Genomic DNA, 18,676 nt, shown 5'->3' with positions numbered 1-18,676 from the left:
TCGGCGGGTAGAGTTCAAATTACCGCTGTATGTGCACAACATGCGGCCGGCCGTCGATGTGCGTTGTTCGTTGTGAAGTTGGCGGAATGATTGAAGTCTTCCGTTGTCTTAGTTTTTCCGTTGAATTTATGGTTTTTCTTATGTTGATTGATTTGGTAGCCCTCCTGTACCTTTTCGAGCTTCACTAGCGCCGATTGATTGTCATTTTTTCATCAAGTAAGTCCCATGGACAGTTTGAGTTTACATCCACGAAAAGTATGAAATTGAAAAGCAAACGACACGCGACATGTGTAATTTCTTAATGTTCTTATTGTATCACTGATGTGAATAACAATAAAGGTATTTCAATATATATAACCGACACTAGTCAAGCAATTGACTAGCCCCACTAGTGTGGCCGCGGTATGCTGCGCTGAGGTTCAGCGCAGCATACCGCGGCCACACTAGTGGGGCTAGCAATTGACTAGACCCGTGAACGTGGCGTTGTATACAACGCCACGCGCTTCCCTCGGGTAAATACAAGCGAAAGCATTCTATCTTTTGATCCGCTACATATTACCATGTATAATTTTGCCCATGGATGAATCACTTACTTGTTGGGCTTCCTGTGAATATACGCGAGTGTTGGATCTGTCATTGCCAAGAAATTTGATGTAAAATACGGCACAACTTTGTCACAACGAATGTTTCAAAATGATCAGAAATCTAAGACATGCATGACACTCTGGTACCCCGAGTTCCGCATGCGCAAAACGGTTGGAGTATCGCCAGTGGGTACCCGACTAACCGTCTTACATGGCAGGCTGACCGTAATACCATATAAAATTCTGCTAAATCCACTTCGAAAGTCTGTCAAATCACCCAGTATAATTGCTGCAAGGGTTTGTTTCAGGGATCTTTCAATAAATGAAGGTTTTTTCAAACCAAATGTGCCATATTTCTCTAATTTTTTTCATTTTTCCTTCATCTTCATAATTCTGCCGAAAAAAATATTCTGCTGATTTTCTGTACAACTCGTTTTTGTATGCAAATATTCTGTCAAATGTAGCCGAAATTCGGCTAGAACGGTCACTCTATCTTAGTAACCGCGGATCACAATAGAGTGTTTTTACTATAGACTGAAGCGTGGCTATGTATATAGCCACGTTCACGGGTCTAGCAATTGACATGATTGCGGGAAGTTGTGTGCTGCTGTATCATGTACTAAGACTAGAGAAACATTTCCAATTTGGTTTGGAAATACTTTAAAAAAATTCTTGACTCTCCATAGACTTTGTGGCGTCATGTTGCAACATTTATCTAAATCGGTTAAGTAAGCAGCAACAAACCTTTAGTTTTTGCAAAGTATTTTTGGTAATCCTTACTTTTAGGACCCCGTTCCTATATAGGAAGGGAAAGACTCGCCAAAACAGTTGACTAAATGACACTCAAAATTGACATTCTGATACTTCTTGGCACATCTGAACAATTGGCAATGACACCTTCTTGACTTCTAAAGACTGCTTTAGCCTGCAAAAGTCACTTTGGTACTGGACAGACATCTGCAAAAGTCAGTTTTGAACAGAACTCGTAAAAAATAGAGGTGTCCTAAAAGTAAGGATTACCGTATTTTTGGTCAAAATCAGTTTAAATCAATGAAATCATGACTATCAAGATAGGGAAAATTACACCTGAATCGTATTTTAATTTTTAAGTTTAACACTATAACAGACAAGTTCAAATTTAAAATGTTTTGTCATGTCTATGGGGCAAACCTGTTGAGTTTTCACGACGAGACAAATTGAATTTGCCCTGCAAAACACTGCGCATGTTGCATTTTAATTATTCACAAAGAGTTAAATTTAGCGCATAATGTGTATGAGCCAATTTGCCCTGCAAAACAACGCGCATTTGAAGTTTTCAAGAACAGACAAATCTCTATGGAGATTAATTACTCTGCAATTAATTGTTCCATTATTCTGTAATTGGTACATTTGTAAAGTAAAGATCTCAGCTTACAATCTGTATAAAAAATCAGTAAAAATGTGCTCTAAAAATAGGCGAGATCTTTATTTCCAAAAGTGACCAACTTAAAACCTGATTGTCTCAGAACCACTGTTCAACACCCCATGGCCAAATTCGTCCCTTTGTAAAAATGTTGACGATATATAACCTCAGCGATAGCTTTGTCACAAATGTGATGATTGTCATGACTGTTTTACTAGAAAACATCAGAAAAAACACCAGGAACTAACTGGAAAACACTGGAAACCAACAGGAAATCAACAAAAAAATCCGGAAATCAACCAGCAAATACTGGAAAACATTTGAAAGCAACCTGAAATCCACCAAATAAAATAACAGAAAACACCGGACAGTCACTAAAAATGCAGTGGCTATCGATTACGGCAGTCAACCGTCTGGTTCCCCGACCTGACAATATTCAACGTCAGGATCTTTTGCTTGTGGAACCAGACTGTCAACCAAATGGTCCTTGGACTTTTATTTCCAATCCTTTAAAAAAAGTGTGTTGTGTAATTCCAATGTTGCATTTCTTAAATAGGTGCTGCATTTAACTCACTGGCCGACTGAACTTTATCTACATCGTCGCTGAACATTAAACTCCAATCATGAAGAGACTAGGACACGCCACCACCCCACTGACTGAGAAGACCCTAGACAGACAGGCCGCCAGCAGAGAGACTCGGCTTGCTTTGTTCTGGGGCCTGCTGAATCTAGTCCTGGCTGGCCTATGCTTCTTGGAAATGTGAGTCATGTGTGTTTGTCATTGATATGCGATCAGTAAATAACAGGCATGCAACTTTTCCTCGGATCAGCTGATTTCCTCTTGTTTTACTTCCCATGTGTGCCATTGAAAATAGAAAAACACTGTACAAAGTCTGCGAAAAATGTGAATTTCCTCTTTTATTGTGATTTCCCAGTTGCATGCCTGAAATAATTGGTCCAGATTTGCATTCGAGTCACCGAACATCGAGTCCGAGTCACCTCTCAGTCCGAGTCCGAGTCCTGAGTCATGCAGGTCGAGTCCGAGTCACGAATTACAAATATTGAGTCCGAGTCACGAGTTACCTTTAATACATGTATGAGATATATCACATTCAGTGGGTACATTAGACCGGTGTTAGAATACGTCAATGTTATTTGGCACTCTGGATTAACGACCAAACAGAGTAGTGATATTGAACAAATTCAAAAAAGGGTTTGCACAATTATCTTAGGATGGGAATATGATCATTATAATGATGCTTGTAGAACTCTTTGACTTGATTCATTAGCCAGTAGGAGAGACGATCATTGTCTTAGCTTTGCAAAAAACATTCAGTGCAACCCTCGCACCGAGTCTTTATTCCCTCCATCCAGATTTGAAAGCCATGGTAGAAATCTACGGAATTCTAAGAGCATTACTACTCTTTGGACAAAGACTCATCGTTTTAAAAATAGCCCCATGCCTTACTACATCAACGTTTTAAATTCTCAGTAATACTGGCCAATTTAACCTGTATAGTATGTTTCAGAGTGGTTTCACTAAGTAATTCATTATCGCCAGATTTTCTGTTGCCAATTTTCATTAATTTAAAATTGTTTAAATTTTGACTTTAATGTTGAAGTTAATATTACGTATTGTGTGCACTTTTAAATGTATTTACTGTCTTTTACATGTTGATATTTTATTTTTGTAACCATGTGCAATTCAGCCGCAAGGCTGCAAGACATTGGATTTTTAATAAACCAGAATAATAATAATAATAAATAATAATATTTTGAGGTACTGTTAAAGCCTCACAGTGTAAATCTTTCTATTTTTTTCACAGTCTTTCTCTAAGGCCAAAAAAATATATATTTCTGCTTCCGGTTACCCTACTTACCCTATATTGCCAGCCGCACACACTGTGTATATGTACAGTACTTAGCTGCGTTTCTTTTGCAATGCACAGACTGAATCACTTGCTCAGGAGAGGATCGTCTTCAAAGTAACTTGTAATTATATTGTTGAAAAAAGTAAGTGATTTGAGGTAAGTTTGGTTGAGTCCCGAGTCACGCAGGACGAGTCCGAGTCCAAGTTTGAGTCCGCAGAGTTGATTCTGAGTCTGAGTCAGCTGTCATCGTGACTTGAGTCCGAGTCTTGAGTCATGGAAAATGGAACTTGATTCGGACTTGAGTCCGAGTTTGAGTTCGAGTCCGAGTCTCGAGTCATACAAGTCTACCTTGGGCCAAGACATTGAATGTATCTTTGTCTTGTTGTATAATTATAATATTTTTCCTCTGATATTGCAGAACTTTCCACTCGATGGCGGATTTCTTCAACCTTCAGCCTGAGTTTGTCTGGTACCCCGCCTGCTTCCTTGCTGTTCTGTTCAGCATCAACACTCTCGTCGATCTGGCCAAGTATGTCCTACCCATAATGCAGTGGACCCATCAGCCAATACTTCTCTCGCCACAGGAGAGAAATCTGCTGGGCGTCAACGAAAATGGTAGGTTCTGAAAATCTTTAGAAAATTTTTGGAAGGTTCTTAAAATTGAGCTGTGTTCTCCACAAGGGATTTTTTTTAAGTCAAGGCCACCCAAGACAACAAAGAAGACTACTATATGTAGTGAATTCCTGATCATTATACAAAACTGAGTAAACTTGCGGAAATTTAAGAACCTTAGGTCAACATATGTCTTTGTCAGTGCAGTGCAGCTCAAGAAGTGACATTAAAAGATACATTCCACGTTTTATTTTCGAGTTTTATTCTGAAAAATTGATTGCTTTTCTAAATTGTTATTTTTCTTGCAATACAAGAGTTTTTCACATTTGAATGAGACATTGACCAAAAAACTGGCCCATGTTTAGTTACTGAATTATTACCTTACAATTCCTGGCTGCAAGACAATAATTTTCTGTTCTCGTGGGGTAGGTTGGTTCCCGCCCACAATCAGTCTCGATAATGTATGGACTGGGAGCCAGTCTGCTCGTTTGTCTGCTGTTTGTGCACAAAACAAGAACTTTTTTGTTTCAGAGGTTTGCATGTCCAAAAACAAAGGAAAAAAGAAAGAAAAAAACGAATTTGCTGAAGAGTACAGGGAATGCATCTTCAATCTCTTGAAAGAGTACACTCTGTGTAGTTCCACATTTAGGACTAACAGACCTTTCCGTAGGAATATGCAACCTTGCCCCGTTAATGTGTCCAAACTGTCTCCTTTCAGCTGTAGGGTTCAAGACTTCCACTCCATTCAGACCTCGGGTCGCTTCAGCCCCAGCCAACCTCAGCTCCCAGGGTCTGACCAGCCGTAGTCCTGCCATCCAGCCCCCTAGCACGTTCCTCTACCAGACCACGCCTACCCTGGCTACCCCCATCCTGGGCACGCCTGCAGCAAGCTTCTACGGCACGCCTCAGGGGTTCAGCGAGAGGTCCCTCGTCTCTCCCGTGTTTTCCTCGCCCCAGGGTAGTCCGTACGTGACCCCCCAGCAATCCTTCACCAGAGTGGTAGGACAGTTTTTGATTTTGTCAAGTATTTTTCATGCATTTTGTTCATTTCTAAATCCTAGCACCACTCAAAATCCAAAGAATAATGTTCAAAACCTAACCTGTGGAAGTCTCAGCTCAGTGGATATTACACTTTTCAAGAAACAGTGTAGTGAAAAATCCTGTACAACTTTTGATCACGAAACACTGTTTCCTCTATATAATTCTTTATTTCCAAAAATTAGTCAGTTGACTAACCAATGGAATTCACCTTCATTTCTTGATTTCTTCTAAATGACAGCAAGCCAGGGGGAATAATTGATTGAAGACTTGTGCGACACGTGCATGATCTTGGTGCCACCTCATTAATGGCGATCAAGTCTGTACTTGCTGTCAACGAAGAAAGCTGGGCTTGACTTTCAAGTAAAATCTGCTACACCGTAGAGCTTGTAGATCAAAATATTGAGTGGACCAGAAATATGTTTTAACAACACTTCAATACAGTTGAAGTGTTTGCTGGATGAATAGTGCACAAAAACATAGGGCTGTGGAACCGCAACGTAGGGCTGGATAGCTCAGTTGGTAGAGCACCGGGACAGCAATCCAGAGGTCACAGGTTCAAACCCCGCTCTAGTTAATATCTTTGTTCAACTTTAAAAACTGATTTAATTTTCTTTGTTCTGTGGCTATTATTAATGCCAAGAAATCAAAGCTGTTGTCATAATTTTATTCATTGGCAAAACAAATAAGAACTTTTTTCCTGCCTCATGGAACAGACACCACACGGTAGCCCGCACACATCCATGTCTGGTGTCTCGCCTTCTCCACTCTTGCGGGACAGCAACAGTAGCATGCTTCTCAGAAATCGGCACCAGTCTTCTCCGGTCACACACTCCCCATGTGAGTATGGTACATGGGAAAACTGAAATGTCAACGATCTTTCTCAATTATTAGAAATCTTTTAATTTGCAGGAATCAAATTGCTTGCTCTTTGTACTGTGCACTTTCAAAGGCGCATCAAGTCTTACCATGAACCATTACTCCCTGTACCCCCCCCCCCAAGTCTCTTTCCTGTAATTCCCTGTACCACCCCAAACCGCCCTGCCTGTTACTTTGTGTACTGCCCCAAACCACCCTGCCTGTTACTTCCTGTACTGCCCCAAACCACCCTGCTTGTTAATCCCTGTACTGCCCCAAACCACCCTGCCTGTTACTCCCTGTACTGCCCCAAACCACCCTGCCTGTTACTTCCTGTACTGCCCCAAACCGCCCTGCCTGTTACTTCCTGTACTGCCCCAAACCGCCCTGCTTGTTAATCCCTGTACTGCCCCAAACCACCCTGCCTGTTACTCCCTGTACTGCCCCAAACCACCCTGCCTGTTTCTCCCTGTACCGCCCCAAACCACCCTGACTGTTACTCCCTGTACCACACCAAAGTCACTTGCCTGTTACTACCTGTACCACCCCAAACCACCCTGTCTGTTACTCCCTGTACCACCCCAAACCACCCTGTCTGTTACTCCCTGTACCACCCCAAACCACCCTATCGGTACCTGTTACTCCCTGTACCACACCAAAGTCACTTGCCTGTTACTACCTGTACCACCCCAAACCACCCTGTCTGTTACTCCCTGTACCACCCCAAACCACCCTATCGGTACCTGTTACTCCCTGTACCACACCAAAGTCACTTGCCTGTTACTGCCTGTACCACTCCAAACTGCCTTGCCTGTTACTCCCTGTACCACCCAAACCACCCTATCAGTACCTGTTACTCCCTGTACTGCCCCAAAGTCACTTGCCTGTTACTCACTGTACCACCCTAAACCGCCCCAGTGTTGTGCAATGTAATACAAGTGCTAATGGGTCAAGGTTATAGTAGTTTATCTCCTCAATTCAGCACGGTCATCTTGTTGGATTTGGAAGGATGAGATGAAGGTAAAGGATTAGGGAGTTTGTCAGACTTCGATTGCCTGGTCTTGGAGTGCATTACAGAGAACACTGACTCTTCAACTTGGCAATACAAAATGTCCACAGGGAGCGGCCAGTAATATGTCCATCTGGGTACCTGGTAAACATTTATTCCAAATCCCAACTCAAAATGTTTCTTTTACTGTTAAATACTATTTTCTAAGAACTCCAAAGGTGTTTCTGTACATTCTAACATTTGCCTTTACGGCTCCATCTTTGATAGTGACATCTGAGGATGCTATTACTGACCCAGCCTCACTGAACAGCTACCTGAAGTCCGTTGAGGACAAAGAGAGGAAATATCAACTGGGTAAGTCTTGGCCGGATTGTATCAATCTTGTATCTTTGACCAGTCAAATTATACCAATCGTCCATTCTGTGGAAGTTTGCACTGCATAAAATGCTGTAAATATGCCTATAAGAATATTATTCACTATTTTAAAGGTAGAGTATATCATTTGTCATTTGTGCTCAAAATCTAAAGAAGGGTGCTTAACAACTAACCTGATGAAGTTTCAGCTCAGCTTCAGCTGTATATTTCTAGAAAACAATATTCTAGGATCTCGATTTCAATTCAAAAGTTGCTGAATCATGTTTTGAGTTGCGCCCGCAAACAGGATCTAGGACATTTGAAAAATAAGCCCAGCTGTCTAGTTTGCAAGACACGATGTGATTGCTGACCAAAGGCTTGCCTACTGCAATGGTGGCTGATCATAGGGAAACTGGATGGTCACACTTCCTAATCGATATTTGATAACAATTGTCCATCCCCCCCCCCCCCTCCTTTGGCCACAGGCAGTAACGAATCCTCCCCTAGTGGTAGCCCCTCTTACTGGGCCTACAATCGCTCGGCGGCCGACTACACCCCTCTCCTGCGCAAGTTCCAGTACCAGCTGGCCAGCCGGTCCCCGCAGTCACCCACACGCAAGGACGACCCAGATTACCCCTCCACCTACGGTGCTGATGAGGTCTGGTTGAGGGTGGATGTCCGGAGAGACCAGCTTGATCTCTGGATTGCAAACCTACGAATGGTGAGTTGTCCGCTCAGATTTGTTAATCCTGTTGTAATATTTGAAGAAAACTTTTTTTTACCTCAAGAGTATTTGTTGTGCTTGAAAAGCGAACTAATGAAAGGTGTGCCATGTGGATATGTTTAACGGTTTGGTCGTCATTTTGCATCTGCTTATAAGGGTTACATGCATCTTGCTATCTGCTCAAATGTACACGGTATGAATGCATCGCTCGCTTTGCATTTAAGTGTGATATATATAAAACAAACGTCCTGTTTCTGTGATATTTCCGAAGAGAATTTATTATTCCAACACCCACATGGGAAATCGTACACACACACTGTTGGACTTGGTCTCTGGAGGTATGCCAACCCCAGTGTAAAAGATCATCAGTTTAGGGGTACTGTACCTATCCCAACAGATTTTTAAAAAACCTGCTGTTGGGCTTGATGGGTTGAGTTCGGTTAGGGTTCATGTGTCAATTATGACCATTTTTTAAATGACTGGACTCGGTATTTATAACAGGATTGACTTAAATGTCAGACAAATTTGATAGACCTGCTTCTCGGTTCAAACCGTTTTCATTGATGTGTGCATCTGTAGAAATAAATAAACAAAAATTGTAATGCTTATATAGCGCTTTCCATCGTATCAACAATCTCAAAGCACTTTACAATTATTCCCCCGTTCATCAGGCCATGGGACCATGCGGCAGCCGATATCAGCGCACAATCGGTCCTCGACCCTCACGGGTACCCATTTATACTCCTGGGTGGAAAGAGGCTATTGTGGTTAAGTGTCTTGCCCAAGGGCACAAACACCATGTTCCTGGCAGGGTTCTAACCCCTGCACCATCGTACATGAGTCAAACACTGTAACCACTGGACCATGGCATTCTAGAATACTGTGCAACTCCTTAATAGGATATCCCGCACAGGGAAATTGTTTTGGAGTTTGTATACGTCTAAAGAACTGCCAATTAAAACTGCTTTACAAATTTTCTTCAAAATAATGTTGAGTTTGAGTTTTTTAATTAGGTATTTAGATATTTCAATTTAAGGATCAAGTTAATGTCTACATTGTCTGCATTATTTTTCAGTGGATATCCCAAACAATAATGGCCCCACTGGCAAAGGCCATAGAGGAACTAAATATCACTCTGACCAAGCTAGGAAGGGCGGAGCTACAAATTGGAGGTAGGTGGAATCACAAATATTAAATAGACAACAGCCTCATTTACAACTACACTTTATTTTTTGACCTGGCTTGATTTTTTTCTATGGATGTGCCTTGGTTTTGCACATTGAAGTGTATTGTTAAAACTACTAGCTGAAACTTAACAAGTTATTTGTTATGTACCCTTCTTAAAATTTTAAGCAATTTTGATACTTTAAACAACAAATTGCAAAAAAAAAAAATTTACATGCCAGATTTTTTCTTGTTTTTGTAGAGGTCAGTATATCATCGCTGCGCCAAGTGTCCCTCACAAAGAGTCAGCTTGTCCCCACACTGTCAATGGTACTACCCTACCTGGACGTCTCAGCCAATCAGGAGTATGTTGTGCAGAGAATACGAGGCAAGTACATTCACTCAGAGGGGAGAGTACACTTACTGCAAGGGAAGAATGTGTATTTATAAAATGGCTGTTAAGGGAGTAAAACAATCAATTTTTTCAATGCAACTTAAACTAATTTACGCCGGAGGATGTTTATTAAACACAATCTGGCAATGTATGTTTGCAGGGCCAGGTGATGGGTTTAATCGTCAAGCTTTCCCCAAGTATCTGGCGGTGGACGTGTATGCACGTCAGAGATTCCTATTGGTTTTGTACCTACCTTGTGTGGAACTTGAACTTGGTTGCTGTACACGGCCTGTCGTCTTAGCAAATATCGCTCCGTAGCGGGCCTCGGAGTGTTGCAAAATATGACGTTATGCTGAGAAGTGTCATACAAATATTGTACAAATTACTCTCAGTAGTCAGTATTTGTGGTGTTATGACTTGATTTTTAAAAGTTGGCCAATAAATTTTGTCTTTTTCCAAAAATGGTGGTTTTTGGCCAAAAAATAATCTCATCCTGAAGTGGTTAATGCAGATTTTTATGGACACCAAATTGTAACTCTTCCAAATGAAAAGGCAAAATGCTATGGTATAAAATAATAAAAACAGTATTTGAAACTTTTCTCGCATTCACAGAACTAGCGTCTGGTGGCTGTATGAGTGATTTTCGATGGAACAAAGGATGTGATTTCAAGGGACGCAAATGGGATGAGGATCTGCCTTCCGATTGTGCAGTAAGTTTGTTTTATTATCTTGAAATAGTATTAATCGGTTTGTAATATAAAAACTGGAGTAAACAGTGAATGTTTTTTTCCCCCAGATGGTGATGCATATGTTGTGTACCTACCTGGACTTCCGGCTACCCAGTGATCCTAAACACCCAGACGGTAAAACCTTTGCTAGTCAGTACTTCATGAAAACACCTGACAAGCCAGGTATGTATGGTAATTAAAGAGAATGTACAACATTTTCTTTTTCTGTAATTTTCAAAAATGGATGGATTTGAAGAGTTAGTATTTTGTAGAAAATATTGTTACACTGACTTGTTTGAAGTTTTGTGTTCGTAGATGCTGGGAAAACCAAGAAAGACAATCATATCCTTGTAGTCTAGTTCCCTGACCCCACTTAAATTGAAATGGAGCAATTTGTACACATCGGGGAATTGCAAGGTCAGGGAAACAGTCCAGCTGGCTTTTACCCATTCAATGGTTGTGTGATTGATTGCAAACAAAATGCAGACTGACTAAATAAGGTAAATTCAGGACAGTAGTTGAAAAAGCCAGGTTTTTCCAACGCTGGTCGGCCGACCAGTGTTGGAAATTATACAAAAATACCACTTTTCTTGAAAATGACAACACACCAGATGCCATGATTTTACAGGATGCTTTAGACTGTCATTCACTAACGGTCCAGTAAGGTATTTCAAAATAATTTGGTAGTTTTGTTTTGTGATGTTTGCAAATGTTGTATATTCCCTTTAAAAAAAAACGGTGGTTGGGCAAAGAAAGGTTTCTGGTCAAAACTCAAAACTCAAAAGGCATATTGCCTTAGCCATATCGTGACTTTCTCAGATCGGATTATTGATAGACCAATGAATATCAATATGTCTTTCTGTTGCTTGTTAGTTGGTTGTTTGTTTTTTATTTTCTTGCCATGATTTTTTTTTCAATTTCAGTTAAAATTACTGTTCAATTACTTTTTCAAATTGAGCTATGAACGTTAATATGTGTTGTAGTGTCTTTTCAAACCTACTTGTGTATATGACAAAACGTCTATGCTTGTGAAAGAAAAATATCTGTTTTTGGATGGTTGGTCTGAAAAATAGAAAAAAGGTATCACCACAATTTGTCAGGAATAAATTGGACCAGAAAACTTAATTTTACGTTATAAATTGTTTGGCTGGAGTAAGTCTGTGAGTTTGCTTCAAAACCCCAACTAATTACACAACCCAGGGATAGGAATGAAAAGCCTTTCTCAACATCATCTAATGCAAGAACCTAATCTAATGTTCTTTTGATTTCCTTATTTTTATGCCCCGCGGCGAACGCCGAAGGGGCATACTGTTTCCGCCTTGTCCTTCCGTGGGTGGGTGTGTGTGTTAGTGGGTGGGTGTGTGTGTGTGTCCGGACAAATCTTGTCAGCGCGATAACTTGAGAAATACTTAACATATGAACTTCAAATTTGGTTTGTGTATTGTTCTTGGTAATCCTAAGAACCCTTTTGCATTTGGGGCCGAAAGGTCAAGGGTCAAGGTCACAGTGACTAAAACAAAAGAAATGTTGTCAGCGCGATAACTTGAGAAATACTTTACATATGAACTTCAAATTTGGTTTGTGTATTGTTCTTGGTAATCCTAAGAAGCCTATTGCATTTGGGGCCGAAAGGTCAAGGGTCAAGGTCACAGTGATTAAACCAAATGAAATTTTGTCAGCGCGATAACTTGAGAAATACTTAACATATGAACTTCAAATTTGGTTTGTGTATTGTTCTTGGTAATCCTAAGAAGCCTATTGCATTTGGGGCTGAAAGGTCAAGGGTCAAGGTCACAGTGGCTGAAACAATAGAAATTTTGTCAGCGCGATAACTTGAGAAATACTTTACATATGAACTTCAAATTTGGTTTGTGGATTGTCCTTGGCAATAAGAAGCCTATTGCATTTGGGGCCAAAAGGTCAAGGGTCAAGGTCACAGTGGCTAAAACAAATGAAATTTTGTCAGCGCGATAACTTGAGAAATACTTTACATGTGAACTTCAAATTCGGTTTGTGGATCGTTCTTGGTAATCCAAATAGGCTTATCGCATTGGGGGTCGAAAGGTCAAGGGTCAAGGTCACAGTGGCTTAAACAATAAAAATCTTGTATTTATTCTGAGATCATAGGGATTAGGGATTCATTCATATAAAACCTACAGAAGACACTAATGCTGTCAATGAACGTTCCATGTGACCAAGGTACGTGTAAGTTGATATTAAAAGAGTGGTGTTATGTCATGGGAACAGTCACGGTTGCGGGGCATTTGTGTTTGTAAACACACCTGACTTGTTTTTGATAATTTAATTTCAGATCTCAAGAAGAAAGACAATCTGTTATTGTTTCAGACGAAGATCAACCCTCCCCACTACAAAGTCATCATTGGTGATGATACGTGGGACCTGCCAAAGGTGTGTGTGGCATTCTGACTTTTATTTTGTCTTTATCTCTTGACTCTTTTATTGTCCACCCAAACACACATTCTGGCTTTAGCTCAATACCATTATTGATGCTGGAGGTTTTTCACAAAAAGAATATCAGAATTGGAGAAATGGTCCTGTGCAATGCTCATGTTTCTTGCCTCATATGCGCGTAGCACACAGGGGGAGTCACTTATTTGGGTCAGAGTTCTCGTTCTGTTCTGCCTCACAATCTCTGAAACCGAAGATACATTGTCTCATACTTGGTTGGTTCTTCTCCTAAGGACTCCGCAGGGGAGTTTTAACAGGAGGCCAGAAACACTGGGGTAAACCCCTTCTCTTAGCGATAAGTGTTACTGGGTTCTTTTACGTGCATTGCATCACACAACACACGGGACCTACGGCTTTACCTATCCGAAGGACGAAGCAATAATGGTCAAGTGCCTTGCTTAAGGGCACAAGTGTCCAGACCTGGGCTCGAACCCACATTCTGCTGCCTTTGAAACACCAGAGGATGAGTCTGGTGCGATGCTCTTAACCGCTAGGCCATGACCCTCCATGCTCACTTGCGCATAACACACAGGTCAGGTCACTTATCTCATCTCAGATTTGCCACTTTTGGAATTTTCAAGTTTCAGTTTCAAGAAAATTGGCAGAGCTTTTGAATAGCATATTGAGTCTCTAACAAATGACCTTTCCAGACCCGTGTTCGTGTTCTCCCAATAAAGTTGTCTGTGTTTAATTAGTGCCTTAGTCATGTGTGGTTATTTGGCCAAGGATCGTGCCCAATGTCATTACACTGTCAATATTAGCAATGCTGCAAGTCTTAGAAACGTAGAAACTCTTACAAAATTTGTCTCCACAACTTACAAGGATATTTACAATTCCAAATGCATTTTCTTTTGCTAAACTTCCTCACATTTGGACTATTTTCCATAGACCAAAAACACCGGTTATGTACTGAATGGGTTGCAACTTGATTTGTTGTAATCACAATGCTGTTAGGCTGTTCATTGCAGTATGAAAATTAAACAAGAATTTAGACATTCTATTTTGAGAATAACGATATTGTAAAAGAGTTCAGATATTTCACTAATAGTTTATTTTGCTTTCAGGGACGTAGCAACATGTTTCAGGCCATCCTACTGATGTTGCACCATGTGAAAACCAAGGAACATGGAATGCTGGGGTGAGTGACATTGGAAAATCACTTTTTGGTTCACTTTCTTACTGTCACTTTAACCCTCCTGCTGTCTGAGTATTAACAGACAGTCGAAAAATCAATCCTTTCCCCTGCCATGCCTTTTTACACAGGCTAGTCACCAACAGTCAGATCATATTTTAAGCAAGCACCGTGACTAGTCAAATTCAGTCAACAGACAAAAACAGGCAAGTAGTAGGCACAGCTGTCTTATCAATCACCTACAGTCCAAGCATAGCTGTATCAAGTTACATAAACAGTCATAGCCAGTCAATCCAGCTTTATGTAGGCTAGGAGCTCTTACCTGTTGAAAACAGTCACTTCATTGATTCTGACTGAGAGGACAACTTGGCACAGAATATATGTTTGCATAGGAGGGTTAATGTCCATTTTTGATAGATCCTCTATTAGATTGTTTGCACTGTAGCCAGCTTTAAGGTAAATGTTTTTGAGTAGATCGTTTGAGCATTTGTGGAATCCTGAATTACTATTACAAAAAAAGAAAGGCGGCCGCTGAACATTTCTGGCTATCATAATCAGTGCTTTGCTTTTCCAATGTTTTCTTTTTCTTTTTCTCCTTTTACAGGCGAGTCAATTTAGGCATGTCGGGCGTCAACATCCTGTGGGTGATCAATGATGCAGAAAGACTTCAAACGGTCCGCCAACGAGAAAGCTTGCTGCTTCCCAAAGTTTTGGAATGATTAGATTTGAAGCTGAAGAGCATTTGTATAAATATCCTGAGTGGATTTCAACTGCAAAGATGTGTACTGAACTTGACACTCTTATACTCATGATTTACTAGGAACCATACCCATCCTGGCAAATTCCAACACCATATTGGAAACTGCACACACATATTTCTGACTTTGATTCTGGAGGTGTGCTAACCCAATGTAAAAGACTGTCAGTTTCGGGGTACTGTACCCATCCTGACAGATTCCAACAAAACATGCCGTTGGGGTTTGATGGGTTGAGTTCTGTTAGGGTTAAAGGAATCAGGTTTGAGAGTCTGGTTACCGGAGAGCAGTTGGCAGGTTTTATGTATCCCTGAAAAGGATGCCAGACAAACCTGCTTGGACTAGTCGGATGGCTCAAGATAAGGTATTAAATTTGTGTATGTGGGATTGGTTGCCAGACATGCTTGAGTTAAGCATAGTATGATGGCATTTTAGTGTAGGGCTGTGGCTAGTCACAGTGCTTGCCAAAGGCAGAAATCCAGAGCCACAGCCCAAACCATAGGATTTGAGACCGGATGTGTATGGAATCGCTAGCCCCCAGTTCAGAGAGACAAGCAATGGAGTCCGCTGTTATCTTTATGCCAAGATGCATTTGTACATGTGGAATACAGTACCTATTTTGTGCAAATGTGATCATTTGAATGAAGTTGACCCCACATCATGGTACACAAGGACAGTAATGTGCTGGATGTTTCCTGACTCTTTATGAGTGAAATATTGGGGCCGAGTTTGGACTAGCAATAGTAGTGTTGGTGTCCATAGGCAATCTACTTAACCTCAACTTTGCCCTCTTTATGATGCATTCTTATACAAATAATGAATGTTTATGAGTGCAATGGTAAGAAGAATTTAGGAGAATTTCAGAATATCATCAAAGGCGCATACAGTATTGAAGCATGTTGCTTCTCGGGATTTGAAAACATTTTGAACTGTATTAAACCTAGATCAGAGATAGCTCAAGTGATGTGGGCAAGTTGCCAAAACAGAACTGGAAAATTTAATCTGAATATTGAATCGTTCCCAGGTTTGCTTTTGAGATTCACAAAGATGTTTGTACCCTCAGGCATGCCATTTTTTATTATTACCTTGAGGTTTTTTTTAAAAATATTTATATTAATAAAGTGTGGAGTGCATTGTTTTTCATGTGTTTCTCCAAATCTGGTGTTATTGCTGTAACTCGCCAGTTTCCAAAATAGAGTTCTCCTAAGTCAATACGGAAGTGAAAACTGGGTACATTTGTGAAGTTTGTCTACAAGGTATGCATTGTTTACTGTTCCCCCTTAAATTTAGTACTAGTATTAGTTGTTTGTCTATTTTGCAGTAAAACTGAGGAATGGGATTCCCATGTTATTTTGTTTGATTTACTTCTCTTAATTTTGTATTATTATTTTTTGTTGATGATATGAATGTCAGAATTATTTTTAACAATATCTGGCAGAAGTAAATGTATAACAGCTGTTAATAAAATGAAGGTCAGACAGTTTGCAAGATAAAGTACATTGGAGTGATTTTATTTGTGATGGTTACTTGAAGACCGGGAAAAATGTCGCTAAAAAAATGCATAATTAATTCCAATACCAGACTGCTACCTTTCCCTCCCCTTGAAGAGTGTATTTTTGGCGCAATTTTCAGAATCTCGGAACTCCAAAATGTCAAATTGTACTTATAAACTAACTCATTCTTTTGGCATATAAAAATCCAGGGAGAGTTACTCAAGCACGTGAATTGGAATCCAGACTACCCCAAAAGAATTGACAGCAGCAAAATGAAACTGATCAAACAAAGGCACTGAATGTTCCATCAGTCATTCGTAATGAAACCGATTTCCTTTGACGTTTGCAGTTCCCCTTTTTTTCTGATGCCTGAAATGTCAGCGTCTGTGAGAGTGTCTATTTCTGGCAGTTTTGCGCCAGACATGTCAGGATCCGACATGATCACGTTTAAAAAAAAAGGTGCAGCTGTTTGAACCTGAACCCTGGGCAAAACATTACTCATGCATTAACGTCTTGTATGTCTATCACACATGCCAATTAATGTCACATTCTGGAAGTACCAGGAATGTGTCGACAACATTTGCATGCCAGCTGCTTCGCTGAATCTTGTCAAGAAAAGATTAGGTAAACCTCGTAAAGATGGCTCCAGTGCTCAAAATACGTGCAATGAATTTAGAATGACTATTCACTGGAAGTCTTTTGGAAAGAATGCAGTATCCAGACGCCACTAATTGGTTGTGTACAAAGTCTATGGAGAGTCGAGTGCATTTTCAAAGTATTTTCTAAAAAAGTTGGAAGAGTTTCTCAGTCCCAGATACATGTCTTTTCAACATTTTTGCAATGACTGACCTTCATGGAGATAAAAAAAATATGATGAACTTGAAAAAAGTGGTTTCAGGATGCAACGTTCTTTCCAGTCTTTTCATGCATGTGGTTTACATGATGGGGCAGATTTATCCCATTTATTGGTGTTACAGGTTATCCTATACAATAGCACTGCTTGGCTCTCTTCAGCCAAAGTCACAGGTGACCGTCAGTCAGGGGGAGTCGGGGAGTCAGTCTGTCAGTCAGATAGATAGGAGGATACCAGGCTGGCCCTCTGGGACCAGCAAAAAGCTCGGAGCAACAGACCTTTATCATGATGCCACCGTTTCAGTCATGTTCCCTGTATCCAATAACAGTACTGAATGATAATTTTTTTGTGCAAAAAGGAACCAGACTATTTTTCCTTCCAGCCTCGCTTTGGTTACGTTGATTTGAATGGGGATAAAATCAAGATGGCCGCAACACGATAATGGTCTATTGGACTTTTGTGCTTGAAACTGGACAACATTTAATAAAGAAAAATGAGAACAAAGGCACACCTCAATAATTTTCATCGCTCGGAAGTGTGTATTTTCATGATTAATGCAAGAACACCTGATTATTTCAGTTTTACAATTTTTGTTTATATTTCGATTTTTATAAATTCTTTTAATTTAATTTCTATTATCAGCCAATGAAACCAGCATTGGCCTTTTGAGTTGTTAGCCCATCAATGGCCACGGGTACCAGGCAAACATCCATTAGTTTCACAATACTAGCATCCAGATGCCAGCCAAATCCACTTTGTCTGCCTGTCACGTTTACAATAGCCATTTCTCAAATCTTGGTTTCACCTCCAGTTTTGGCTTTGAATCTAGTTTCCTTATTTTAGAACAATGATTCAGGGTGTTTTTTTATCTCAATATGTCCCCTGTTTCATCTACAGAAATATCTCATCTTGTATATGAAACCAAAACCTGACATTATTCAATTGCAGTCAACATTAAGGGCCTTCAAGGGTTTAAGAGCCGGGGATAAATCTTAATCCGGAGACAATACTGGTGATGAAGTCTAAATTTGAGAAATGGCACATATTAAGTACGATAAGAGCTTTACTAAAGTCTGGTACCCAGAAGCATTACAAGCTGTGATCAACACATGTTCATTTGAAACTACTACAAAGTCTGCAAAGCTGCAACTGCTTTTCTTCTCAGACAAATGTTGATAATTCAGTATTCAACTTTTGTTTGTTTGCCTGAAAATATTCAATCAGCAAAAACCAAAA

General features: G+C 40.3%; 1 protein-coding gene across 1 annotated transcript; it reads left to right on the top strand.

The window, feature by feature from the left end:
- The first annotated feature begins 23 nt into the window (after positions 1-23).
- LOC119737541 (transmembrane protein 209-like) lies at positions 24-16,588 on the top strand. Its single transcript, XM_038211976.1, has 14 exons — positions 24-216; positions 2,543-2,746; positions 4,276-4,472; positions 5,188-5,468; positions 6,224-6,347; positions 7,642-7,728; positions 8,214-8,449; positions 9,528-9,624; positions 9,879-10,004; positions 10,623-10,720; positions 10,807-10,921; positions 13,050-13,147; positions 14,272-14,345; positions 14,944-16,588. Exons 2-14 carry the CDS (start codon positions 2,610-2,612, stop codon positions 15,056-15,058), a joined length of 1,785 nt encoding a protein of 594 aa, XP_038067904.1. The 5' UTR covers positions 24-216; positions 2,543-2,609; the 3' UTR covers positions 15,059-16,588.
- Positions 16,589-18,676: the final 2,088 nt, after the last annotated feature.

The sequence above is a fragment of the Patiria miniata genome, unplaced genomic scaffold (genome assembly GCF_015706575.1).
Source record: "Patiria miniata isolate m_02_andy unplaced genomic scaffold, ASM1570657v1 HiC_scaffold_3, whole genome shotgun sequence".
NCBI lineage: Eukaryota > Metazoa > Echinodermata > Asteroidea > Valvatida > Asterinidae > Patiria > Patiria miniata.
Note: the sequence above shows the minus strand (reverse complement) of the source record. Positions and strands in the feature narration are given on the sequence as shown.

Bases quoted from the DNA above. Each gene is read 5' to 3' on its own strand.
- LOC119737541 (XM_038211976.1), top strand. From the start codon at position 2,610: ATGAAGAGACTAGGACACGCCACCACCCCACTGACTGAGAAGACCCTA. The intron at 4,473-5,187 runs GTAGGTTCTGAA...GTCTCCTTTCAG, and splicing joins GCTGGGCGTCAACGAAAATG to CTGTAGGGTTCAAGACTTCC. The intron at 6,348-7,641 runs GTGAGTATGGTA...CATCTTTGATAG, and splicing joins TCCGGTCACACACTCCCCAT to TGACATCTGAGGATGCTATT.